We start from the raw sequence: 27,799 nt of genomic DNA on the forward strand, positions 1-27,799 counted from the left end.
GCTCTTACTACTTGAAAGCCGAGGCTAGCGGCGGCTGACAAGCCCTAGATTAAAACAAATTATTGAAGATTTGTAATTATTCTAAATTTATATTAAACTTTTTTTTCTCTTTTACTCTTTCTCCCTTTTTTATCTTTATTCTATTGTCATTTTAATTAATGATTAAAATGAAATTCTTGAATAGATTTAATTATCCAATTACTGTGAATTCGTGAAAGGACACTTAATTAACTAATTTGTGTTTAAACGTAATTATGATTAATTATTCTTTGGTAATGTCACTTTAGAAAGTACTTTTAAATTAAGAACATAATTAATAATCATTCAAAATATGTCATGAACAATTTCCTAATGGTCGTTGTATAACTAGACCACTATAAACCGACAGTTATAAACATATTTAGAGTATCTACGCTTTTTACACACAAAGCATGTTCAATACAGCTTAGCACGGTTCTAATAGTATGCGTGGTTTTTTGTGCAATTATTATTTAATATTTAATTTTTAAAAAGTATGAATTTTTTGCACACCCTATATGATTTCATTTCCTGTTATTTATCAATACTATCTTTGTATTTATCTAATGTTAAAGGTTTAAAGCCTTGCAAATTTTTAAAGATTTTTTAATGTATTAATTGATACATCTCTTTGGAATTTTATGATTTATATAAATCGTATTTTTAAAAGCCATTAAAGCTTAACTTTTTTATTCGATCTTTTGACCATAAGAGGTCTTGATTTGACATATTATATCATTTAAATGTATGTATAGGTTCAAATGAAAAGAGAAAAAGTCAAACATATTTTAGAAAAGAAAAACTAAAGTGATAAATGATTTGAATTACTATTTTTCTATAGGACCAATTTGTCTTTAGCTTCTTGTACTGATGTGAAATACTGAAACAAAGCTGTATTGTAGTTAGATTCAAAAGCCTCTAGGGGCGCTTGAGGGCAGGGTTGGGTTCGGCTAATGCCCCGGGCTAACAAAACCGGTATTAATTTTATGATTTTTATTTGTAACACTATGCTACACATGATTTTTTTAAAATTGCTGAGAACCTGATCTAATCCACCGGAAATTAATCGGCCAGAAATTTACTTCCATTTACCTATCCGTGTAAAAACCTAATAAAATATTCTCGTCACAGAGTAGCAATCATTTTCTACTTTCTACATTTCTATTATCATTACTTTTTATATCATTTATTGTCTTTTGTCAAAAATTGATATCCAGGTCTTTTTCATTTTTATTAGTCTAAAAAAACTTCATCAAAAACATTAAGTTACAATAATACATTATTATTGATTATTATTTAATCAATTGTATTCTACATTAACGCACTTCTTATTATTTATTTTAAAAAATAACATTTAAATGGTAGAAAATCTTCCAAAATAACATTATACTTTCTATAAATTTGATCACAAAAATTTAAAGAAAGAATTTTAGAAAAGCAATTTATCCGTCCAGCTCAGGGATCTAAAGGGATAAGACAATATCCGAAAAATTAATGTACATCACTAATGATAATACACTACATTACCCCTTCTCTAGATTACAATTAGTAATTGAAACGTTTGGACACTTAACATAATAGCTAACCAATCAAAATTCCATAAAAGTCCCACAGCGTTGTTAAGCCAACGCAAAAGAAAATGTTATTATAAACATTGGGGACTAGTGTAAAAAGAGCTCAATGTCCACACCCTGGCTTAATTATCAAAAAACACACATTGGTGGTACATGGGCAGGGGTGACGAGCCCTGGTTTTAAATTAATATCAGTCATGCTTTAAGATTTGTTCTTTTGTAAGAATTCTTATTTAGACATGTATGTGTTAAGCTTTATATGCATTGTATAGATGATTAAGTATATTAGAGTGGGACAGGATAACAGTATTTCTGAGCCTCAAAACTTTTGACATAAACAAAGTATAACAGTTTTTCATAGGTTTATAAAATATTAGGTTTCTTTAGCATAAAAAAAATTGTAATCATGTTTCTTGTATTCATTCCAATCCGATGGATAGGAACCGGTTCTCATCCATACGAAAAAAACTATGTCTAGCATCGTATTATATCCAGCTTTCTACGAATATAAAAATGTACAATCAAAAGATTAAAACCAGTTTTTTTAGCCAGTGCCTTTGGCACCTCGGGGCTAAAAAACTGGTTTTAATCTCATAATTGTACATTCTATATCCGCGGAAAGCTGTTTATAATAGGATGCGAGAAATAACTATTATGGCCACCCCTAATGAAAATTTGGTAGGCTACATCATTACACAAAATATTGTAAAATATAACAGTAGCATTTAAGATGTAACAATTCTTTGCAGCTTTTTAGCCATTTTCCAAAACTTAGATTTAAAAACAATTTTCAAACGTTCTATGGAATTTCAGAGTCTTTACATGAAGAAATATGAATCTTTTTTGAAGTCAAATTTTTTAATAAATTTTTTTCAAACAATTATTGGATTTGTAAGTCTATAAAAGGAAGGATAGGAATCTTTTTTCAATTAGAATTTCATCGTTTTCATTTTCTTTAGTTTAAAAAATTGTATTCCTGTCCTGATCTAATGGATATTTGTTTTGGCTACATCACCATCCATAATATTGATAAATATGTTTTTATGATAACATTGAACAGATATTCACCACCCCAACTAATCTCTAGGCTGGTCCTATTTTCCTTTATGCCAGAGATCACAAGGGATAAGATAATACACAAGATTACCCCTTCTGTAGATTAAAATTAGTGGTTGAAATGAGTTTGATCACTCAACTAAATGAATTAACCAATCAAAATTCACTAAAGTCCCCAAAGTTTTTAAGCCAACGAATAAGAAAACATTATTATAGAACTTTGGGGACTAGTGTAAAAACAACACATTGCATTGTACCCTTCTCTCTCAGCTTTTATGCTGCTTTAATATCAACATAATTATAAAAATGTTATGTTGATGAAATTGTCAGTCATGACTTCCTTTTTATTAGGTTATATACGTCATTTTTATAGGCAATCTAAAGAGCTACTCAAATTTGAAGTTTAACATTAAATTTATGCAATTTAGGTAAAACAAGCGAATATTTGATACTTTCAGGATCATTTAGCATATCTAGCATACATATTATCGATTTTATTAATACAATATTTTTAAAAATTAAGCCATCCTAATGGGAAAAGTAAAAAAGACATATCATAATATTGTATGATATAACAGGGATATGCCAATGGACGTTAAATCAATAAATTCAACTGTGAAAAATTATGCCTTTGTTAGCTTGTAAATATTTGAGGATTTTAATTGTTGTATTATTATTATGTTCCACCTTCTCCCTGACAATACAAGAAGCGTATAGGGCCAAATAAAAATGACGTCATGCAATACAAATAACCAATGATAAGGCTAGTGTACATTTAATTGACCAATGATAAAATGTATAATGGCCTGTCTTTGGTCATTCGTATTCTATTACGTCATTTTTATGAGGTAATATAATCTGCTTCCTGATAATATAATCATTGATGTGAATAAAAAAAGTCTTAATATAAATTATATACAAACATAGTGTATAAATTATATTATGCTATATAAATACGTGAAAAAAATTAATAATTTATTTATAATAACATAGCTTATTTTCTTTGGCGATATCTATTTACCATGATATTTATGAAATAACTTTTTTGTATAATTTACAGTCCAATGCTCCTCCCTCTGTGACGTCCGGAAATATTTATTTATCGCTTCGTATTATAGACAGCTTTCCGCAGATTTTAAAATAAAAATCTACAAGTTTAAAACCAGTTATGTTAGCCTCGAGGAGCCGAACGCCCAGGATAATAAAACTGGTATTAATTTTATGTTTTTTTTTTTGATTATTCGTGGAGAATTGTCTGTAATGTATAATTATTTGGTGTGGCTGAGAACCAGTTCTAATCCAGCGGATATTAGTCGGTTTCGAAATCATACTGGAATTGGTCTTATTAAATTTGAGTTTAGGTTGATATCAGCTCTGGACTCAGTGAAACAAATATTTGGATCTATGTCTACCTCCAATTCTAGAACAGGTATCCAATTATCTATCTATTTATCGATGTATCTATCTATCTTTCTATCCATGTATCTATCTATCTTTCTATCCATGTATATATCTGTCTATCTATGTAACTATCTGTCTATCTATGTAACTATCTGTCTATCTATGTATCTATCTGTCTATCTATGTAACTATCTGTCTATCTATGTAACAATCTGTATATCTATGTAACTATCTGTCTATCTATGTAACTATCTGTCTATCTATGTAACTATCTGTCTATCCATGTATATATCTGTCTATCTATGTAAATATCTGTCTATCCATGTATATATCTGTCTATCTATGTAACTATCTGTCTATCTATGTATCTATCTGTCTATCTATGTAACTATCTGTATATCTATGTAACTATCTGTATATCTATGTAACTATATGTATATCTATGTAACTATCTGTCTATCCATGTATCTATCTGTCTATCTATGTAACTATCTGTCTATCTATGTATCTATCTGTCTATCTATGTAACTATCTGTATATCTATGTAACTATCTGTATATCTATGTAACTATCTGTATATCTATGTAACTATCTGTCTATCTATGTAAATATCTGTCTATCCATGTATCTATCTGTCTATCTATGTAACTATCTGTCTATCTATGTATCTATCTGTCTATCTATGTAACTATCTGTATATCTATGTAACTATCTGTATATCTATGTAACTATATGTATATCTATGTAACTTTCTGTCTGTCTATGTATCTATGTAAATATACCTATCTAACTGACCACATATCTATCGATCTATCTAACTACGTATCTAACTCTATATGTTTCTATTTATCTATCTATCTACCTTCATAATCATATCTTTGATTTGAAATAAATTTTTAGTTCTTATTACATTTTATTAAAAAAATGACGCTCTATCTATTTTATTTTTAGCAAAATTCTTTTTAATTGGATAAATCTACGTTGAACAATGAAAAGTTCTGTCAATCAAATTTCACAAATGTCAATTTTTATCTCTTTTGTCGTTTTTGACAAGTCACCAGTTATAATTTGAATTTTAAGTTATGAAATTTTCTTTTTTATGAAATGATGTAAGAAAATGTAAAAATTATGCCAATTATTTCATTTTGAATTATAAATTAATCCTATCATAAGTTATTCATTATCATTTAGCTCGTTTCTAATATATTCTGTTCTTATTCTCTTGTAAACATTAGAGGAAAGAAGTGGTTGTAGATTTATTTCGCCTCAATTCCAAACAAACTAAAGAATACCAAATTACCGTGTTTATTGTTGATAATAATGGATATAGAATATACTTGGATATTTTGACAGGGCAAAATTTTGTGGTCAATTTAGCTTGCTAATATATGGAATTCATTTATTGGTCAGTTCATTTAACCAATATGAGGGCAAAGATTGGGGGTATCATTATTTTAGCCAGTTGCGAGCATCACTTAAAACTTTATCAGAGAACATGAAAATCTGGTGCAACCTCCAAGTAATAATATATAAAAATTGTTATAATTAATGTTATTAAAGACAGTTTGACCTTCGCAAAACACTTAATAGCAAATAGTTATGTTCTAACTTTTATTGATAACATCATAACATAATTATTGTATACTATTTATTTTTAATTGGAGCTACTCTATGATTTGTGTTTGTCTGTATGTTAATACCTTCAATCCGTTAGTTAATCGCTTCGTACTTCTTTGTTATCATAGCTAATAATTGTGATAGACTTTTTAAAGTTTTCTTTTTAGTGGGATGGTTTTAGATTATTTTTCTGTTCCTAACCTTCCCCCCCCCCCTAGCTGGTATGTCTATATTATAAATATTTTTTCTCAACATCATATTTAGTGAAATTTCAAAAGAATTTTTTTTCATTCGTAGCTATTATATTTTGTTTTTTTTTCACTTTTTTTAGCTTCTTATTAAATGATATTTTCGTCTTTGTTTCTGTAAAAGCTATTAATTTATTTCTAATTGGGTTTTTGTTGATAGTTGCATAAATATTAATTGACATATTTTTCCATATAAATATTATTTCTGTTTTCGGAGCAAAAACAAGGATGACAGCATCAATAATTCAAATCAAATGCGTCAGAAATAATGATTTTAGCCTTCATAGATTTTTGTCAGAGAGGTTTCCTAAGCACACTCGAAAATTATTTGTGTAGATAGCTTATAATGGGGGGACGGGAGGGGGGTAATTCTGGTTTCCCCCTGCTTAAAGACGTAAAGATCAAAATTAAGTAAAATGCCTTACAAATACTTTAAGGACGAGCAGCAAAACAGCCTAAAACCATCCCTAGTCTTAATCTAAACCTGAAATAGCCTAAATCTTATCACAAGACTAAACCTAAGAGAGCCTTATATTATATTATATCAGGATATACAGGAAGTCTTCCCATAATGGAGATCTTTTAAACAAACAATTAAAAAAACCATACTACTTTTTATAAGAGGATGGGTGACCAAAATTTACCTTATTTCAATAAAATGATATTGGCTGTGCCCCTAGTATCAAGGAGCTCTGTAGGAAAATAGCCTAAAACCAAACTTAGATATAAAAATTAAATGGCCTAAAACCATCCCGGGACCTATAAGAAGCTTTGATAAAATGAAGAACTCAATCTGCCTATAGCTTATAGAAATCTTATGCCTAAGACAAAAAACCTTACAACTTTATATAATAGGATTCTTATATTAAATTGCTGAGTAACTCAACACTTATAAACATATAATTATTTCTATTTATATAATTTTACAAGGAAAACAGGAAATTAATATGCCTAGGTCGATATGGTTAATAATTGATGGAAATTTCCCATACTGTTCAATAACAATACTTCTATTATACATATAAACTTAATTATCCCTATTAATTAGAAAGTTTTCGTGCAATATAACAAATAAAATAAAAAAGCCAATCAATTGTAAGACATCAGCAAATAAAAGAGATCCTGTCCTTTTAAAGGAAGAAATGAAGATGGTTTAAAGATATCTTCTACCCTACAGAGCGTGAGCGGACGTATTCACTGATGTCTGAATTGCAAAAAAGCTTTGCTTAAATCCCCAATAACTTAGAGCGTCTATATATGTACAAGTTTATTTATGGGCAAACAAAACAATACTGATTTAAATATTTACAGAATTAGGATGGGTTAAACAGAATAATCATGATTCCTTCCCTTTATATATTTGGGGAAAGGAATGGCAAATGAAAAAAATAAGAATAATTCATTTACGCAAATTGTATACAAGAACATTAATATCGGTGAGAGCATGGCTACTCCATAATCTAGTTTGTCAAATCCGCTAACTGAAAGATATTTTAACATTTTTGTATAAATTCCTACAAAGAAAAGATAGGTAATTAGACAATAATAGATTAATACAATACAATAGGTTTACAAAATAATAACATAAACTTCACTATAGAAAATATTGTTATATTTTCTAACATCATTTACAAAAATTATGAAATATTTTAATTATTATTTAATCTTAATTTTGGAGGAAATTAAATTTTTAAAAATTTAATTTAATTTGTATTTTAGATTTTCCTGTTTATACAGCGCTGAGTGTTGTCAAGTCTACTGGTGGGGGAGGGGCTGCAGGGGGCGGGGGCACCTCCAGGCTTAAATATTCCAAGCTTAATCAGGAACATACTTCATATTTACGTATATAAGCAGTTCACAAACAGACAGACATACTACATACTAAAGTATGGTATAACCTTGCTACAAAAAAATTAAATATAAGAAATTAAAACAGGTCTAGACTTCAATTAAAACTTTTAACTTCAAACTGGAAAAAAAATTTAAATTCATCTAAAATAGAACAAAGTGAATAAGTGTAAAACTTAAAATTTTACAATATTTAAATTGCGCTATACTGAAATATTTTAAATGAGATCTTAGAAGACAGACATACACACATTCTCTTGCTCTAATAATTGAAAGTATGAAATGTATAGGATGATCTATCAAAATCTGGCTGTTATTATGAATTCAAGCCAAAAAATCTACCAACCTCGTTTTCAGAAATGCATATCAAAGGTAATTTTTTCTTTTTTTGACAAAAAAGTGTTTTGCTTTAATGTTCAACTAAGATAAACATTTTCCTATAATTTATACAATTTAGATATACTTGGATATTATGACAAAGAAAAAATTGTCGTCAATTTAGGTTACTATATCCCCTCTCATTCATTGGTTAGTTCGTTCATCCAGTAGAACGGGAGTGGATAGGGTAAAGTGGTTATGGTTTGGATTGTTAGTTTTAGCCTGCTACAGGTTTCACTTAGCCTTACTTTTGACATATTTTCTAGGTTCCACATATCAACACAACTCCATATTTGCCTCTCAAGACTATCTCAACACATCCTCCCACGCCACCACATATCACAAAATGGCGGACATCAAAGACGACATTTACCAGCCGTCCAAAAGCCCGCCAAAAAGTATTGCCAGCATAAGCCCGGACCGCGAGGAGTTCAGCACGAACCTGGACGAAATCCAGGAAAATCTATTCAGCGAATCTTCGAAGCAGTTGTTTAAGCGGGAAAAGTTTCAGAGTGTGTATGATTTTCAACAGAAGTCATCAAGATTTCCAAAAAAGTCTTTGAGTTTACATGATAAACTTTTCAGTTTTTCTGAACGGATCTCTTCTAAATCTAAAGGAAAGTTGGACAAAACTTACAAATATAACGTGGTTATTTAACAGCAAAACTTTTATTGTATTTGTTTTAAAACCTAGGCTATTTTTTCCTCTAATTTAATTTTGATTAAATTACCTTTAAATTAAGTTCTCCTTTTTTTTCTCACTAGCGGATACGCTCATAGAACCCAAAAGGTGGGAGGATGGAGGTATCATCCACCAAAATAGTTCAAAACCTTCCCTGTTAAGGAGAACCATATCGGTTCAGCGGCTAGTAAATACTTCGTTACAGACAAAAAAAAGCTTACTATTTTATATAATATTATTATATGTATAAACACATTTAATTTTTTTAACTATTTATTTGCGGAATACATATGTTTCTCTATAAAAATAGATCATCAGTTCCAATTAAGATGTATAAAATAAGAGTTAAAAAGATATATGTCCATGCATTTTGAATCCTTTTTAAAGACTAACTAAATGAGAAAGAAGTGTTAGAAAATTGTGCCCCCTGCGGGTTTTTTTTACTGCCTATATCCTCTTGGGGTTGGGGGGGAATTAGCATCTTTATATAATAGGATAACTTTTAACCATTCCTTCATATTAAACTGACTTTCATGATACACACACACGCACACACACACACACACACACACACACACACGTACATCTCAAAATTAAAGTCCAACTAAACTGTAGGAGATCGCGGTGTGAAAGGTAAGGGACTCCGCAGTGATGATAGCTCAAGAGAAGATATCACGGCCAGTCAAAGCTCAGGTCAGTGCTACATTAAATCCTCGAAAACCAGCAAAATTAGTTTTAAATAACCCTCTTTGAACCTCTCGTAGCTTAGTTTTGAGATATGTTGGCCATTTTGCGAATATCTTTACACAAATCTTTATTGTTGGCCGTATAGTAATTTACTGCAGGGATGAAAGGGACATTGGGCTTTACAATTACGTTTTCTTATTTATTGGCTTGTCAACTTTCGGAACTTTTATTGAATTTTGATTGGTTTATTGAGTGTCCAAATGTTTCTACTTCTAATTGTAATCTACAGGAGGTGTAATTTTGTGTATCATCATTGAGGATATACATTAACTTATCAGCCATTGTCTTACGCCTTTAGATCCTTGAATTTGCTGATACATTTTACAATCTTGTGATATTGTTTAATTTTTTTATAACAATTTTTCTTATACAGGAATCGGGTCAATGAGTTCAGTACCTGTGAGTGGGGCCTCTAGCTCCTCAGGAAAGTTACAACTTAAAGTATCAAATTCCCATTTTGGAATATGGAAAATATTTAATCTTTGACAACGTTGTTATAAATATTGAAGAAGCAGCTTATAGTGCCTATAAAAAAATGACACCATACAATACTAATGACCAATGATAGGCCAGTACACATTTTAATTGACCAATGGTAAAAAAAATATACTGGCATTCGTCCTTTGTATTCAAAATTTACCCCCGGGGTAAAATTTTTGGGGGGGGTAATTTAAATTTTATTAAATATTTAGTATTAAAAATGCGCGCGAAGCGCGCAAAAATTTTTTTTATTAGAGATTTTTTATTTTGGGGGGGGTATTTACCCCCCCAAAATTGTTTGGGGGGGGTAAATACCCCCTCATAAATGGTTGGGGGTGCCTACGGCACCCCCAGGATAGGGGTAAATTTTGAAGGGGGGGGTAAAATGAAAAAAATCGTTTGGGGGGGGGGGGTAATCGCCCCATTACCCCCCCCCCTTGGACGCCTATGTAAATTGTATTGTCCGACGTCATTTTTATAAGCACTAAATAAATTTATCCATCTTTCTAAAATTAAAAAATAGATATCCTAATAAATAAAACTAATCTTATACATAAAAAAATATTAATGCGTATCTGTATAAACTAAGATTATATGTGAAAAAAGTTATGTGGCTAAAAATGTAAAATATTTTAATATATTTAGCTTTTATCTTTTTCACAGAAGAGATTATATTCTTGGACAACTTAATTAAACAATTCTCATAACTTTCTTCAAAGCATATTAAAATTTTTACATTTTAAATTTTTAGACTAAAGTTAATATTTTAATTTTTAATTTAGGCTTTAATATTTTGAATTTAAATTGATAAGCAATGTATTTTAAACTTGTTTCAATCCTTGAAGGAAATCTATGTATTGCAAAAAATTTTAAAAGATATATATTTATCTATGAAAGTGAGATTTTTAAGTATTACTTAATTGTGGTCCATCTGCGATAAGAGGGAAACCGCCTATTACTTAATTGTGGTCCATCTGCGATAAGAGGGAAACCGCCTACCAAACTATAGGATTGTATCTCATTTTCTCGCCCAAAGAAAAATTTTCAAAAACCAATATAAACAAAGTTTACTGATTATTAAGTTAATACGGGATGATTTACAAACTGTCATTAAACCCAATTAATTTTTTTAGAAGCAAGGCTACTTAAATTTTTTTCTGTCGGTAAAGTTTTTTTTTCAAATTGTGGGTAATTATTTTCTTTTTAAATTTACTCCCCCATATTTTCCCTTTCCTTTAAATTATTTTTTTTCTTCTCCCCTTCCCTTCTCTATTTCCTCTCTAAAAAACTAAATATTTTCTTAAAATCTAATATTGATACGACGCTCCAATGAGTATGTTTCATACCGCAACCTTTTTTTAAAATTTTCTAGACTTTTATTTTTTCGATTTTACATTCATTTTTTTATCAATTTTATTCATAAAATTTTAAAACGCTTCGCTTTTTTCTTATGAACTTTAGCAATTTAGCGGCATCAAAGAACATTTTTAAATATACAAACAAATTGCATGCTCATACGTATACATATACAAACTGAATGACCAATAAAGTTGTAACTTTTGACCCCCCCTCCAGATGAATCCAGTCAGAGTGGTGTGAGCGGACTGTGGAAGACAAAAGAGTCCAACATCCACATATTCACCAACCCCTGGTGTGATCACAATAATATCAATGATATATGGAATAATAATCAAAGGTAAAAAACTTTGGGGTATAGTCCTTTCCACGACATCCCTCTATAAGGAGCGATTCTTCGTATTTTTAAAATGGCTTTTTATAGGTTATTTTAGGTTAGGTTAGGTTATATTGTGTTAGGTGATTGCCCCACAGGGTTAGGTAATTGGCCCCGCAGGGTTAGAGCCCCCCGCAGGGGCTAGAAATAGGAGAAAAGCTACTGTGAAAAATACGAAGAATCGCTCCTTATGGAGGGATGTCGTGGAAAGGACTATACCCAAACTTTGTAGTGCCTATAAAAATGACGACATTCTGGCCTACCATTGGTTAATTAAAATGTATACTGGTCTGCCATTGGTAGTTTAGTCTGTGTGATGGCGGTCATTTGAATTGTTTGACGTCATTTTTGTGTCTACAATCTTGAGAAAAAAAACTGGTAGATATGCGATTTTAATTATTTCTAGACAATATGATATTGGTAACAAGCAGAGATAGAGGTGGCAATGTGCTGTTTATTACAATAGTCCCCAACGTCTTATAATAACGTTTTCATATTCGTTGGCTTAACAACTTTGAGGACTTTAGTGAATTTTGATTGGCTGATTCGTTCAGTTAAGTCTTCAAATGTTTCAACCACTTTTAAACTACAGAAGGGTAATTTTGTGTATCATCATTGGGAAGGTACATCATTTTATCAGCCATTGTCTTATCCTTTTAGATCCCTGGGTTACAAGTTATCCTAGCTGACATAATATATGTTATTTATTTTTATAATCGTTTTATTGATCAATATTTATTATTCATGTCAACTATATGGTATTACCTAAAGGTGGACATATTGTATCAAAATCTTTAGCATACAGGCAGCCATAAAAGACTTGTTTACAAGCTTTGCATCTAAAAAAAGGGTATTAATCATCCTCACTTCTCACTTCTATTTACCTCTTAACTATAATGTCCATTCTTATGTCCTTTGGGACCAGTAAAATAGATTACTTTTTTATATTGGAACAAATAAGTGTAAAAAATGAGAAAAAAATATATGGCAAATTGTTTTGCTTTTACTTTGTAATAAATCACCTTGTAAGGAAAGATTTTTTTTAACAATTGTTTCTTCTAAAGCCCTAGTATCAACTCTATTTGTGTTAGGAATGGCAAAATGTTTTTTGCATTAATTGAACACAGACTACAAACTCTTGACTGCACGACCTTTTTCTGTAGGTACCAAATGTATTTTAGTATATTTATAAACACACGTTCTATCTTTCAGTACCATAAATTTAAGGGACTTAAATTTTTATTGGTTTGTATAAACACACAATTTCCAAACTTTTTCACCAATAATTTTGATTTACAGAAGGGGTAATGTGTTTATGCTTATCCCCTAAGATCCCTAAATAATTATCTAGTAATGAACTGGACATTTTTATGGTGAAGTAATCCATTAAACGTTTACAATGAAGCAGTAGATACCATTTTAAAGTCGTAGAGCTGTTATTGATATAATTGTTTGGTCTTGTTTTCAAAATACGTAACCAGTACTTAGAATTAGCCATCTATCCCTCCATCTATAGTTGTGAGTGACAAATGGATTATTTCCTGTTGCACTTTCTCTCTGCAATCAAAACTTGATCAATCAATCTTGTGCCAGGGATAAACTAAATAAAAAGGAGAAAAATTATTTTAGACCAATGATTTATATCAAAATGTTTTTAATATTTTCAATGTTTGTAATAATTGGGGGTCTAAAATACTCCAAATTTCTTCCTTACTTTTAACAAGAAACAATTATTATAAAAATATTAGAATTATTGGATCATGGAAAGAAAACGAAGTAGCAGGTTTACTTGTATTTTCACTGAAGTTTTTCGCCTACTTCTAGCCCATATGGGGGGCTCTAACCCTGCGGGACAATCATTAAAATTTACCTAGCATATTAAACTAAAAGCTACTGTGAAAATACGACGAAACCCGCTACTTTGTTTTCTTTCCGTGATCCGAATTTATTCCATTATCAAATGTCATTTTAAAGTCAAACTGCTTATAAATCAAATAATTATCTTGAATTTAAATGGATAGCGAAAAATTAATTGTATTTTGGGTAAAACATAAAAAGCTTTATTACAATATGCAAGCGTAGTAGATGTTAGGTAATTAATTATTCAAAGGGTTAAGAACATTAAGAAAGGCAAAAGAGAGAAAATATCTTTTAATCTTTAAGCTTCAGGTGCGAGGTTAAACGCAAGAATAATTCTGTACAAAAGTTGCGCATTAAATACCAAATACTGTTAGAATTTTTAACTTCCCAATTCGCAAATTCACATAAAATTTGTAAATTTTTATACATAAAGAAATGAGAACCTTGCACATAAAAAATACAACGTAAAAACACATGAAAGGGAAGAAAATAATGCATTTGATTTTGACATTACAGAAACGATGAAATGTAGAGTAGCTCTGCGAGCATGAAAAATAGAAATAAATTACTTATTCTGGTGAGGTGCTTGAAGCCTTGTCAGAAAAAAAAAGAAATCTTATTGTAACAATTCCTTCTCCATTTCCGTTACTCAGGGGTATATGGATATGACAATAGGGATTAAAAATTCCTTACTTTAGGAATTTAGAACAAAAAAGGGAATTTTAAACAAAAAGGTAAACAGCAATAGCAAATCTTATTCTTTTGGCTAATTTCAATGGGGGTAAGGTTTACTAATATTAATGTTAATTTTACAGAAATTTTGTTTAATTATATGATATTCAAAGCTTACTAATAAAAATCTAGTCAAAAAGTACTTTCTTGAATAGTTTTATTGGTTGAAGGTTCTTCGAATAAATAAATCCATAAATTCTAAATCCAATCACTTAATTGGACCTATAAGAACATAGTGTAGGAATATTCTGACCGTATTATAGGTTATAAATTGTACATATTTAGGAATAATATGGTAGCTAATTATTCAGTCCTATGGGCTAAATATAATAAAAATCTTCGTTTTTTAGAAATCTTTTTAAATCTAACGAACTATCGTAATTGGCCATCTAGGGAAATAAACCTATTGCTCTATGCCGCGTCCACATAAAATGACTATTATAAACCTCTAAACGTTTCTATTTAAGCATTAAAAAAGATTTTCAAGTGATTTGAAGATCCTTTTATTCTTTACTTTGAGTACATTAGTAAGAAAGATTACAATAGATACTGTAAGAAAACATAGATTTTTAAGTAATCGTAAAGGCTAATGATATATGCAATTTTATCAATTGGAACCATGTTTTATTTGAGCCTAATTCCCCTCATTTTTAAATAAATTGAAAATAATGTGGGTTAGTTTTTTGTGTTATTAATGCGGTTTGGTTAGGTTATATTGGATGCCCCGCAGGGTTAGCGCCCAGCACCAGTAAATATTAGTAAAAGCACCAATTAGCTAAATAATATAAACCATGCTGTCTTGTTTTTATTTTATTTTGTATGTCCATTATTTTTTGTAACCCATACTTAGCATTAAGATTTGGAGGAGTGTTGTAGCAGTTTTTATAATTTAGCAAATATTTGAATTAATATTTTTTAGTTTCTAAGATTTTTTACATGTTTAGTGTGTTGTTTTTATGCATATTTTACTCCTCCTTTCATGTCTATTTCTTTTATGCCAATTTTTCTATCCTTGCTTAACCATTTCTCCTAATGTTTTTAATTAAAATAATTGCAAACTAGTCACAATCCTATTTTTTTCTCCAAAAAAGATCTCCAATATCATAATAAATGACGTACTTGTCTTATGACTACAAAAAATCTTGATGGTGGTATATAATTTATGAAAAGTAATAAATGTACCACCACTATTTAAGTGGGACATAAAATCTTTTTTTAAAGGTTCACTAGCAAAACAGAATGATTATCAAGTCCTAATTCTGCTGTGATGTTACTGTAAAAATTGTTGAAGAAACCGCATCACGCCTCCTGTGATGTCAACATATATGATAACAATCATTATTCTCACAACAGAAATATATATCTATATACGTCCGGAAATAAAAATACATTACGGGATGGAGGGGACATTGGAATGTAAATTGTACTGGTACCAAAAATTTTATAACTAGCGTATCTTATTCGTTGGTTAAAAAACTTTGGGTACTGTTATGAAATTAGTTGGTTCTAAAACAGAAGTGTTTTCAAACTCTTTAGAAGATGATAAAAGTCCTTTCATAGATTATGACGTCATACAATAGAATAACCAATGAGAGGCCAGCATAAATTTTAACATTGGTCAATTGCAGTGTATACTGGCCTCTAATTGGCTATTCTATCGTATGACGTCATAATCTGTGGTAGGACTTTAATCACCTTTAACCTTTTTACAAATGATTTTGATCTACAGAAGGGGTAATTTAATTATTGGGGGTGTACTGTACATTAATTTATCGTCTTTGTCTTAACCCTTATGATCTGTAATTAATAGCGAAACCTAAATGATCAAAACGAACTTTGTTTATTACTGTGAATTCACATTAGTCAAAAAGAATGAAAATTTAATTTTTTGTTGATTTTTGTTTAAATACGTGTCCGTGCCTTAGTTAATCGTAGTTTGAACCCAAGTATGACAAAACTCCCACCTCCCCTCCCTCAAAAAAATGTCATACTTCTTATTGGTGAAAATACACTTTGAGTATATCTTAAAATTGAACACAGTAATAGTGTCTGACTGATTATGACGTAACAAAAAAAATTAGCCAATGAGAGGCCACTATAAATTTTACCATTGGTCAATAACGGCCTCTCATTGGCTAATTTTTTTTGTTACGTCATAATCAGTCAGACACTATTACTGTTTTCCTTAAAATTAGGTAAATTCTATGCATTACAGATATTTAAGAGAAAAAATGTAATTTAAAAAAAATACTTACATTTTGTAAAGTAAATTGTATGAAATAAAATTTGTAAGAAAACTCTGAAAAAGTTTTAAAGGAAGAATAATACAGTTTTCAAAAAGTTTCTGTAAAAGAATATTACAGTTCACTAACTCGTTATTTTTCAGTTGCGAATGCGCAGCTACTCTATAATGTATGCCTCAAATCCTAATTACAACATTTTTTATCACTGTTGAATACTCCACATGCCATCTGTGTTTTATGGGTTCTCTCAGCGTTTGTGATGTCATTGCCTGAATATCCTATAATGGTTTCTATTCTTATTATTAGAGATGCTACTCTATGATTCACTTTGTCTGTCCGTCCGCCAGCCTGTCAGACGGTCAAACAACTTATTTGGTCCGTCGAATCTACATAAAAATTTATGGATGTTTTTTTTATAAATAGATTTTGTGAATTTCTATTATCTATCGCATCCATTTCTTTTTTTCTCTCTGTTTCTTGACAAATTAATTTCTCTTCTTTAACTTTCTCTGTCCGTTTGTCTATCCATGAAACATAATTTTCCTTTGGTATTTAATCATAAGTTAAATCAAATCAAAGTTAAGTTATCTAACATTATAGATAAGTACAAGCGGCTTCGCCCCTAGCCTCTAGGGACTTTGTCCCATGAGGTAATTATAAAAAAGATTTTTTAGATTTAAAAAAAAATGAAGGTGCCCCCACTATTTTCGATTTTAAAAAAATTGAGGTGGGTTTTTTTGTTTTTTTGGGGGGAGTGGGGTGTCCCCCTCCAACCCCCCCCCCCCCCCAAGAAAATAGCCTAAAACCACCACAAGACCAGTAGGTATATTCCCTGAACGAGTAGAATCCGATCGGTTCAGTGGTTACCGAGATCTTAAGGGACAGACGAACGGACAGACAGACATCAAGCTACTTTGTATTATAGATATGTACATCCCTGAAAATGGAAGTTTGCTCGAAGTTTGTCCTATTTACAATAACATTTACTTTAAAACTTCTTATTTTTCTTACAAAAATATTCTTTCCAGTTCTTTGAAAAGAAGAATATTATACATTTTGTGCGTAGTTATTAACCAAGATCCAAGGTTAAAAAATGTACTGTTTAGGTCAAGCTTTTTCTAAAAAATGTTCTTTTTAATCCTATTTTATTATGTTTGGTTTATTTACGATTTTAAAAAAATTAAGGTGGATTTTTTAGTTTTTTGGGGGGGAGTGGGAATAGCCTAAAACCACCACAGGACCAATGGGTATATTCCCTGAAGAGTAGTTCAGTGGTTACCGAGATCTTAAGAGACAGACGGACGGACTGGCAGACATCAAGCTACTTTGTATTATAAATATGTACATCCCTGAAAAAGGAAGTTTGCTCGAAGTTTGTCCTATTTACAATAACATTTACTTTAAAACTTCTTATTTTTCTTACAAAAATATTCTTTCCAGTTCTTTGAAAAGTAGAATATTATACATTTTGTGCGTAGTTATTAACCAAGATCCAAGGTTAAAAAATGTACTGTTTAGGTCAAGCTTTTTCTAAAAAATGTTCTTTTTAATCCTATTTTATTATGTTTGGTTTATTTACGATTTTAAAAAAATTAAGGTGGATTTTTTAGTTTTTTGGGGGGGAGTGGGAATAGCCTAAAACCACCACAGGACCAATGGGTATATTCCCTGAAGAGTAGTTCAGTGGTTACCGAGATCTTAAGAGACAGACGGACGGACTGGCAGACATCAAGCTACTTTGTATTATAAATATGTACATCCCTGAAAAAGGAAGTTTGCTCGAAGTTTGTCCTATTTACAATAACATTTACTTTAAAACTTCTTATTTTTCTTACAAAAATATTCTTTCCAGTTCTTTGAAAAGTAGAATATTATACATTTTGTGCGTAGTTATTAACCAAGATCCAAGGTTAAAAAATGTACTGTTTAGGTCAAGCTTTTTCTAAAAAATGTTCTTTTTAATCCTATTTTATTATGTTTGGTTAAAAGATATGGGTAAACAATTAAGTATAGAATAAAAGTTTAGTTTAAGTTATAGACTTTTGCTTGAAGGAAAAGTAAGGCAATTGAAGCTGTATAGTTTCTTTGGCTTTTAGTAAACTTATATCTATGAATATTGAATATGTCTACATAATTGATTCGAAGCACATTATTTAATAAAATTAATATAAGCCAATTAAAATGCTTTTTAGAAATTCACAAAAGTATATAAAGTGCAAAGTTAAACTAAGTTTTTCAATTGACACTGCAGTTGAGTTGGATAAAAAAATAATATAAATTAATACACTCAATTGCAAATTATCTAAAAGCAGCTGAGATTTAAACACAACTTTTTGGTCAATTTGTTGAAATTATTTGTTTGTATTTCAGAAAGAAGACACGTGAACACCCACCAAACCTGCGGAGTATTCTACATCATACACACAGACAAGATACAGGTCAGAATATCAATATATTTGACATCGGTTCAGTGGTTAGCAAGTTCCTTCGTTACACAGACTGACAGACATCATATTACTTTTAGCTTCTTTTTTCTTAAAATCAAGGGATATCAGATTAGCTATTCTTTAATATTGACTATTCTATACATTTAGAAGACTCATCAACATGTGAACATGAGACTGCGTCCATAGCTCCAGCTAGAGGCAAGGATACCACCTGCTCTCAAGGTAATATTTACACTAACCCTGCGGGACAATTTTAACCTAACTTATTTGTTATTGTAATCGACTTTAAAGGCCATTTTTTACAGAAAGATGTTTTTTGTTATATTATAGGGCAAATGACTAAAATAGAGAGATAATTATATAAAATTGGATCGACGGACAATGTCCTAAAATAAAGATTATTACTCTATATATATATTTATATCTACTAGGTACTAGAAGATGTGTATTAGTGGATCAAGGGACAATACCTATAATATAAAGATTAATACTCTATATATATTTATATCTACTAGGTACTAGAAGCTGTGTATAAGTGGATCAAGGGACAATACCTATAATATAAAGATTAATACTCTATATATATTTATATCTACTAGGAACTAGAAGCTGTGTATTAGTGGATCAAGGTACAATACCTATAATATAAAGATGAATACTCTATATATATTTATATCTACTAGGAACTAGAAGCTGTGTATTAGTGGATCAAGGTACAATACCTATAATATAAAGATGAATACTCTATATATATTTATATCTACTAGGAACTAGAAGCTGTGTATTAGTGGATCAAGGGACAATACCTATAATATAAAGATGAATACTCTATATATATTTATATCTACTAGGTACTAGAAGCTGTGTATTAGTGGATCAAGGTACAATACCTATAATATAAAGATGAATACTCTATATTAGGGTTGGGCCGGATATCCGGCCGGATACCGGATATTGAAACTATCCGGCCGGATATCCGGCAATATAATCTTTTATATTTTACAACAAAAATCTCTGTTTTTTTAATCTTCAATGGCTTTAATTTTCTTATTATTGAAGCTAGAAGAACAATTTTTTCTGAATATGTTTATGTTTATGTAAATTTTATATTAGAAATCTCAAAACATAAATTTTGGCGGTGGCAGCAGTACTTGGCAGCTGCCAGCCGCAAACCGACGGTTGGCAGGTAAACGGCAACAGATTTTATGAAATTGTAATATGTCATGAAGATATATAAAAAAGCATAAGTTTAAAATTTGAAATCTTCAAGTAAAAATTTGCGGTCACAGGAACCGTTTAAAGATATCTGGAGACCTGGAGGTTCAGGACTTGCAGGATTATACCTGGAACCTGAAATCGACTTGAACACCTATATTACATATGAGGATGTACGACTATAGGATATTTTAATATTAGATAACATGAAATGCTTTGTTTAAGTAAAAAAATATTTTTACTTTTTACCTAAATGACCTTACCAGATTTGCTGGTATCCTGAGCCCGCCAGGAAGGAGGTATTAAAAAAATTTCAACTCTTAGTTATGTGTCATACCCATATTTCGAAAGTCACTCAGTTATAGCCCTCTACCTTTTATACACAGAATTATTGATATTGATATTACAGATTGAGAGTAGTAATAGTTAATTAGATTTATTTACTAAGCTTATTTTGACTGTAGCAAAGGATCTTGCTAACTGCTGAACTGATATGGTTCTCCTTTAGAGTGAAGCTTCTTATAAGTCCCAGGGTGGTTTTAGGCTGTTTATTTTTTATAAAAAAGTCGTTTTAAGGTTTTAAGTTTTTTTTCTGCACTTTCATGTCCCTTCTAATATATATCCCTAGATACTAGGGACGCAGCCGCTAGTATAATATAAAACATCAGTTTATAAAGAATTTTTTTTTGCGGGAATAGTCCCTTTCGTGGCAACGCCCCTTAAGGAGCAATTATTCGTATTTTCACAGTAGCGTATCTCCTATTTCTAGCCCCTCGCGGGGGACTCTAACCTTGCGGGGCCAATTGCCTTACCCTGCGGGGAAATCACCTTACCAAATATAACCTAACCTAACCTAAAATAACCTATTAAAAGCAATTTAAAAAATAAAACGAATCGCCCCTTAAGGTGCGTTGCCACGAAAGGGACTATATCCTTTTTTGATACTTTAATATGTAGTAATTTGGCCGGTTATCCGGCCGGATATCCGGTAATTTGGCCGGATAACCGGATATCCGGCGTTGGCCGGATATCCGGCCGGATACCGGATATCCGGCATTTGAAATTAGCCGGATATCCGGTATCCGGTATCCGGCCAAAAAAATATCCGGCCCAACCCTACTCTATATATATTTATATCTACTAGGAACTAGAAGCTGTGTATTAGTGGATCAAGGTACAATACCTATAATATAAAGATGAATACTCTATATATATTTATATCTACTAGGAACTAGAAGCTGTGTATTAGTGGATCAAGGTACAATACCTATAATATAAAGATGAATACTCTATATATATTTATATTTACTAGTTACTAGAAGCTGTGTATTAGTGGACCAAGGGACAATACCTATAATATAAAGATTAATACTCTATATATATTTATATCTATTAGGTACTAGAAGCTGTGTATTAGTGGACCAGGGTACAATACCTATAATATAAAGATTAATACTCTATATATATTTATATCTATTAGGTACTAGAAGCTGTGTATTAGTGGACCAGGGTACAATACCTATAATATAAAGATCAATACTCTATATATATTTATATCTACTAGGTACTAGAAGCTGTGTATTAGTGGATCAAGGTACAATACCTATAATATAAAGATTAATACTCTATATATATTCATATCTACTATGAACTAGAAGCTGTGTATTAGTGGATCAAGGAACAATACCTATAATATAAAGATTAATACTCTATATATATTTATATCTACTAGGTACTAGAAGCTGTGTATTAGTGGATCAAGAGACAATACCTATAATATAAAGATTAATACTCTATATATATTTATATCTACTAGGTACTAGAAGCTGTGTATTAGTGGATCAAGGGACAATACCTATAATATAAAGATTAATACTCTATATATATTTATATCTACTAGGTACTAGAAGCTGTGTATTAGTGGATCAAGGAACAATACCTATAATATAAAGATGAATACTCTATATATATTTATATCTACTAGGTACTAGAAGCTGTGTATTAGTGGATCAAGGAACAATACCTATAATATAAAGATTAATACTCTATATATATTTATATCTACTAGGTACTAGAAGCTGTGTATTAGTGGATCAAGGGACAATGACTGAAAGCTGGATGGATCAATACTCTAGTGATTCAGAATTGGGTAAGTCTATTGTTAATACAAAATCATACTATTCATTTTATTGTATTTTGACATGTTTATTTTACATATAGATTTATTCTTTAACCCTTGTTTAAAAAATGAATTATATGTTCTGAAAAAGTTTTAATATTTTAATGAACATAATATGTTAAAAGTGCTCTCATATCTGTTTAATAGATTTATTAAAACTTTTTTTTATTTTATTATCCACTTACTTCTAGATTAATTATAACTTATTTAAAATTGTAGATTTTAAAAAGAAAGCTTTTCTGTAAGTATTATATTAAGTTGATTTGAGATAAATATTTTTTATTTATTTAACTTAGGAGAAAAAAAAAACAGATAATTAAGAATATTACTTTTTTGCCATTATTCAGCAAAACCATTTTTAAGCACTATGTGCATATTATCTACAATATACTTTTAGATTTATCACATAGGCATATAAACCTCTTCAAATGTAATAGTCACTCTATTTGTAATATATCTCTATTGGAGCATTATTTGTATAAAATATAAAATTATGCAAAGCCCAAGAAATTGAGCTATATATCATCAAAGAGGCAGGGTACAGCTATTCTAAACAACTAATAATTTTAAAAACAAAAGAAAGTCCGTATGTCCGTAAACGTGAATTAAAGCATATTTGGATCGTCATATCAATTTTAGCCTGATTACTATAAAAAAAAGATTAGAAACAACCTAAAAAGCGTAGTAACTCTATAATATTTTCCATATTGATTTCTAACTTTTTAACCAGTAAAAAAAGCTAGGCGAAATTTTAATATTTACAATAACCTAATAATTAAATAGACATTCATAAAGAATTTATTTTGAAAAGAGCAATGATAAATTAGAGATTTTATCCCTTTCTATGCTCATCAAGAATTTATCGCCAGAGTTTACCATAAATAACCTAATTCATTTTTGTCAAAACATTGAGAATATACTTAATACATTATGACACAATCAAATCAACCAATTTTTTAAAGTTTAGACAGCAAATCTTATTTGAAAATATATTAAATAATATATTTTCAAATTAATTATAAAGTTAGGGTGCTTTGACTCATCCCCACCTCCCCTCCCATTTTCCAATTAACCAAAAAAGCTTCAAATACACCATTTTTTTTCAAAAAATCTATTCATGGCACATATAAGATGATATAAGGGAAAACGACAAAAAAATAAAACTTTTATTTTTCAACAAAAATAATACATGATAAAAAGAATATTTGCTTTTATTTCTGTAATATTCTCTCTTTTGGGGGGCCGGGAGGGGGGGGGGGAAGAATGGCCTTTATATGGCCCTAATATTTATATAAGTTGTATATTTTAAAATGCTTGATTAAAATTCCAAAAAAAGATCTAAAAATTTATTAATGAATAAAAGGGTTTAAATAGATCTTCATTTAATAAAAGGCTTCCTATAGAAATAACGATTCAGTTAATTTTCTTTAAAAATGGTTCAGTTTATTGTTAAATTGTCTGTAAGTTTTCTTTAATAAATAGAAGCATAGCTACTCTGCATATGGTGTGTATCGTATGTATGACCGTGTATTCTTCTGATTGCTTTGAAGTCAAATCTACAAATCTTAAGGCCTATTCGTTGATTTCACCACGAAGCAGAAAAATGTTACTGTATAACACTTTACTCTTCTTTTTTCATATTAAATTCTGTACTTCTATTGGACATAATCATCCTTGCTTCTAAACGGAACTATTCTATGAAAGAAGTGTTTTAATTAAGATCTGTATAAAGTCAGGGGTCCAAAGGAATAAGGCAATGGCCGATTAAATTGATGTACATCCCCGATTATGATACACAAAATTAACCCTTGTAGGTATATTACAATGAATAGTTGAAACTTTTGGTCACTTCGCTTTATGAACCAACCAATAATTTTCAGTAAAAGTCCCCAAAGAATAAGAAAACGTTAGTATAAAACTTTAGGGACTAGTGTAATAAACATCCCAATGTCCCATCCCTCCCTGGTATAAAGTTCTTTTGTGTTTTCATTCTATAGACGAAAAAATTTACTATACAATTATAAAAATTTAATAAGTCAAGTTTTTTAAGAAAATCTTCTTTAAATAAAAGGAAGCTTTTTTTGTTTGTGTTGTAGTTAGGTTATTTGTCTGAAGATCAAGATTTTAATAACTACTAGACAAATTGAGGTATCCTTTTTAGGGAAGCTTAACATAGGTTCTGAGATGCTTTTAGGCTTTTTCTTTTTAATATTTAAGCCTTCGACTCATTTTAGTATATCATTATTCTCTTTCGACTCTTTCGAATATAGAAGGACAGCGGAAAATGTCATGTGTGACGTCATAAAAATACGTCTAAACAGGAAGAATGAAAGGAAAAATGGGAAAGGAAACCCCTAAAAAAGATATGGATAATTTACATATTTTTATGACGTCACTGTCTAAAACAGAGCCACTAGGTACTGGGGGCGCAGTTGCTAATCCTATAATATAAAGTGCTAAGCTTTTTTTGTTTGAAGCGAAGGATCTCGCTCACGACTGAACCAATATGGTTCTCCTTTAGAGGAAAGCTTCTTATAGGCCCTGAGATGGTTTTAGGCTATTTTATTTTTATAAATAAGCCTGGGTATGGTTTTAAGCTATTTTTCTGCCCTTCCATATTCCTTTGAATGCAGAGCCCCTAGATGCTAGGGGCGCAGACGTTAGTTTATTAGAAAGTACTTACTGTCAAAATATTTCCTTGTAATCCAAGCATGTCCCCACAGGATCCGAAAATGGATATAGAAAATGCGTGGATAATATGACAGGGGAAAAATTATCGTCAATTTAGCTTGTTAACATGGACATCAATTATTGTTCAATTCGTTTATCCACTAGGAGGGGAAGGGGTGGATAGGGGCTATGGTTATTTAAGACAGTGACGAGTTTCACTTTATTAGAGTACATGATAATCTGATGTAAGATCCAAGTAATAATAAATCCATTACTCTTTCTTTTAGATGATGAGGAATTAACCTGCAGAATTTGTGATCGAGCTTTTGAAACCCCGAAAGAGCTTCACAAACACAAGGCCAAGAAAAGACATTGGGGGTAAGAATTTTGAGCGATTTCCCTTAAAATGCTCAGTCGAGCACATAAATCCCCCTCCCCCTGATTTTAAAGAAATTTAAGTAGATTTTCGTCTGTTTGTATTTTACTTTAGATCAGTTTAGTTCAGTGACAGGGTTAGGTTGATTGGTTAGTACAAACTAGTAGTGTCCAAACTTTCCCACCAATACTTTTTATTCTACAGAATGTGTAATTTATTTTGCCTACTTGATTTTGATCTGAAACTTGTAATATTTTTAGATGTGATTTTTGTGGAGATATCTTCAACAGTGAAATTGAACTTGAATATCATAAGGTAAAAATTAACAGACACAATACAATCTTTCCCGATTTTGTATTACTTTTGCGGAACATTTTTCCAGTTACGTCATATTTTTCTTTCCCGAAAAAGGGAAGGGGAGAAGAAAATCTCTTCAACAGAGATGGGGAAAACCCCCTTTTCTCCCATCTCTTTTTTCTTCCCCGCTTCCCTTTTTTTTCTTTCCCCCTTCCCTTTCTCGGGAAAGAAAAATATGACGTAACTGGAAAAATGTTCCGCAAAAGTAATACAAAATCGGGACAGATTGTATTGTGTCAAATTAACACATTTCTTAGCAGTATGGCTTCACATATTCGATTCAATTCCGTTGGTTTAAAACTGGTTGAGAGCCAACCGAGAATAACATGCATCATATTAGACATAAACGATAATCCACGGAAAAAAATATAAGAATCATTGGATTAATCTCTCTTTTGTTCGTGGGCCAACAAAGTAGGAATTAATCCTATTTCTTTAATTCTATGTTTGAATATAAGAGGAAAGATTGATTGATTGAATGTTTATCTTTGTGTAAACTTTAATTATATAACAACCACAGAGTAATAAGCTACACAGAATATTTATATAATTTTGTGTATTATCATTGGGGATCTTCATGGATTTATCGGCCCTTTAGATGCCTGATCTATAATACTTTTGATGGTGTCCTATTCCTCTGCCATAATATTGAGAATAGTTTGTATTGTAAAAATGTCAAATACAAAAATAATAAATTCTTAACAGTGAATATTAATCCGGGAAGGGAGTGGACACTGGGAATTAGATAGATTCGATCCTTTCTTCTCCCCCCTACTTTCTAGCAACTAACGGCTAAATCATTGCATTATAACTAGAGGCCTAATTTTATTTTTCTTGCATTGTCATATCCCTTATTCTTATATATATGGATATATTCAATTTTTATATTACTTTGCTCGGCAAAGCTAATCTACAAGTTTTTTGGTTCAGATTTAAAGTATGTCTGTCGGGAGGTGACCTTAGCTTAGAGGAAGCTTAAAGAGAGAGGGGACATTTGAATGTAAATTACACTGGTACCCAAAGTTTTATCTCATACACGTTATCTTATTCGTTAGCTGAAAAACTTTAGATACTCTTTGTTGAATTCTCATTGGTTGGTTTAAAACTAGTAGTCTCTATGCATTTCAACTAATTCTTTAATCTACAGAAGTGTTTAAGAAACCTAATTCTAACCTATGATGTAATCGTTGTTCTTTCATAAAATTAAATAAATATATTCATGCATATCCAGGGAAAAGAGGGGGACATTGGACTATAAATTACACCTGCTCCCAAACTTTTATAAACATTATTCTTGTTCGTTAGCTTAAAAACCTTGGGTACATTTATTGAATTATGGTTAGTTGGTTACAAACAAAAAATGTCTAAACTTTTCAACCAATAATTATAGTTTACAGAATGGGTAATTTTGTTTTTCATCGTTGGGAATGTACATTTATTTATAATCCATTGTTTTATCCCTTAAGGTCCCTGTGCATATCAAAGTTTTATAATTTTGTTTAAAATGCATATTTTTTCATGGATTTTCTATGATGATCTATATTAGTTTTATCAGAAATCAATAGTTGATGGAAAACTTGATGTTCTTTAAATTAAGTATTTATGTATTATATAAACCACTATAGGCTACGCCCCTAGAGGCCTCTAGTGGCACTTTAAATATTTTTTTTATATTTAAATATGTCTATGTTGCGTTTGAAGTTTATGTTTCGTTGAACTCTCTTTGTTAAATCGAGAAAATTAGATTTTTTGTGATTTCTCTTGAAAGGGTGGTGGTACCCTCCTCCAAAATAGTTTTAAACCTTCCCGGGACCTATGAGAATCTACCCTGTTAAGGAGAACCCGATCGGTTCAGCGGTTAACGAGATCCTTCGGTACAAACAAACACACAGACACACAAACAGACATCCTGTTACTTTAGTATAAGGATTATGTATTTT

At 30.6% G+C, this 27,799-nt stretch overlaps 1 protein-coding gene across 2 annotated transcripts in view; it reads left to right on the forward strand.

The window, feature by feature from the left end:
- LOC145325405 (uncharacterized) overlaps positions 1–27,799 on the forward strand; it is a 37,118-nt gene that overhangs the window by 3,702 nt on the left and 5,617 nt on the right. The window contains exons 2-14 of one of the 2 annotated variants that reach the window (XM_080168392.1): positions 4,009–4,076; positions 7,633–7,734; positions 8,050–8,133; positions 8,406–8,754; positions 9,435–9,514; positions 9,942–9,989; positions 11,621–11,744; positions 18,986–19,053; positions 19,210–19,284; positions 21,758–21,787; positions 22,376–22,426; positions 25,414–25,504; positions 25,763–25,817. In XM_080168392.1, the coding sequence (XP_080024518.1) occupies positions 4,009–4,076; positions 7,633–7,734; positions 8,050–8,133; positions 8,406–8,754; positions 9,435–9,514; positions 9,942–9,989; positions 11,621–11,744; positions 18,986–19,053; positions 19,210–19,284; positions 21,758–21,787; positions 22,376–22,426; positions 25,414–25,504; positions 25,763–25,817 (1,225 nt within the window). Of the gene's footprint in view, positions 1–4,008; positions 4,077–7,632; positions 7,735–8,049; positions 8,134–8,405; positions 8,755–9,434; positions 9,515–9,941; positions 9,990–11,620; positions 11,745–18,985; positions 19,054–19,209; positions 19,285–21,757; positions 21,788–22,345; positions 22,427–25,413; positions 25,505–25,762; positions 25,818–27,799 lie in introns of both variants that reach the window. The other variant, XM_080168393.1, reaches the window with a different exon arrangement.

Source organism: Acartia tonsa, chromosome 8 (genome assembly GCF_053477335.1).
Source record: "Acartia tonsa isolate MP-2025a chromosome 8, ASM5347733v1, whole genome shotgun sequence".
Lineage (NCBI taxonomy): Eukaryota > Metazoa > Arthropoda > Copepoda > Calanoida > Acartiidae > Acartia > Acartia tonsa.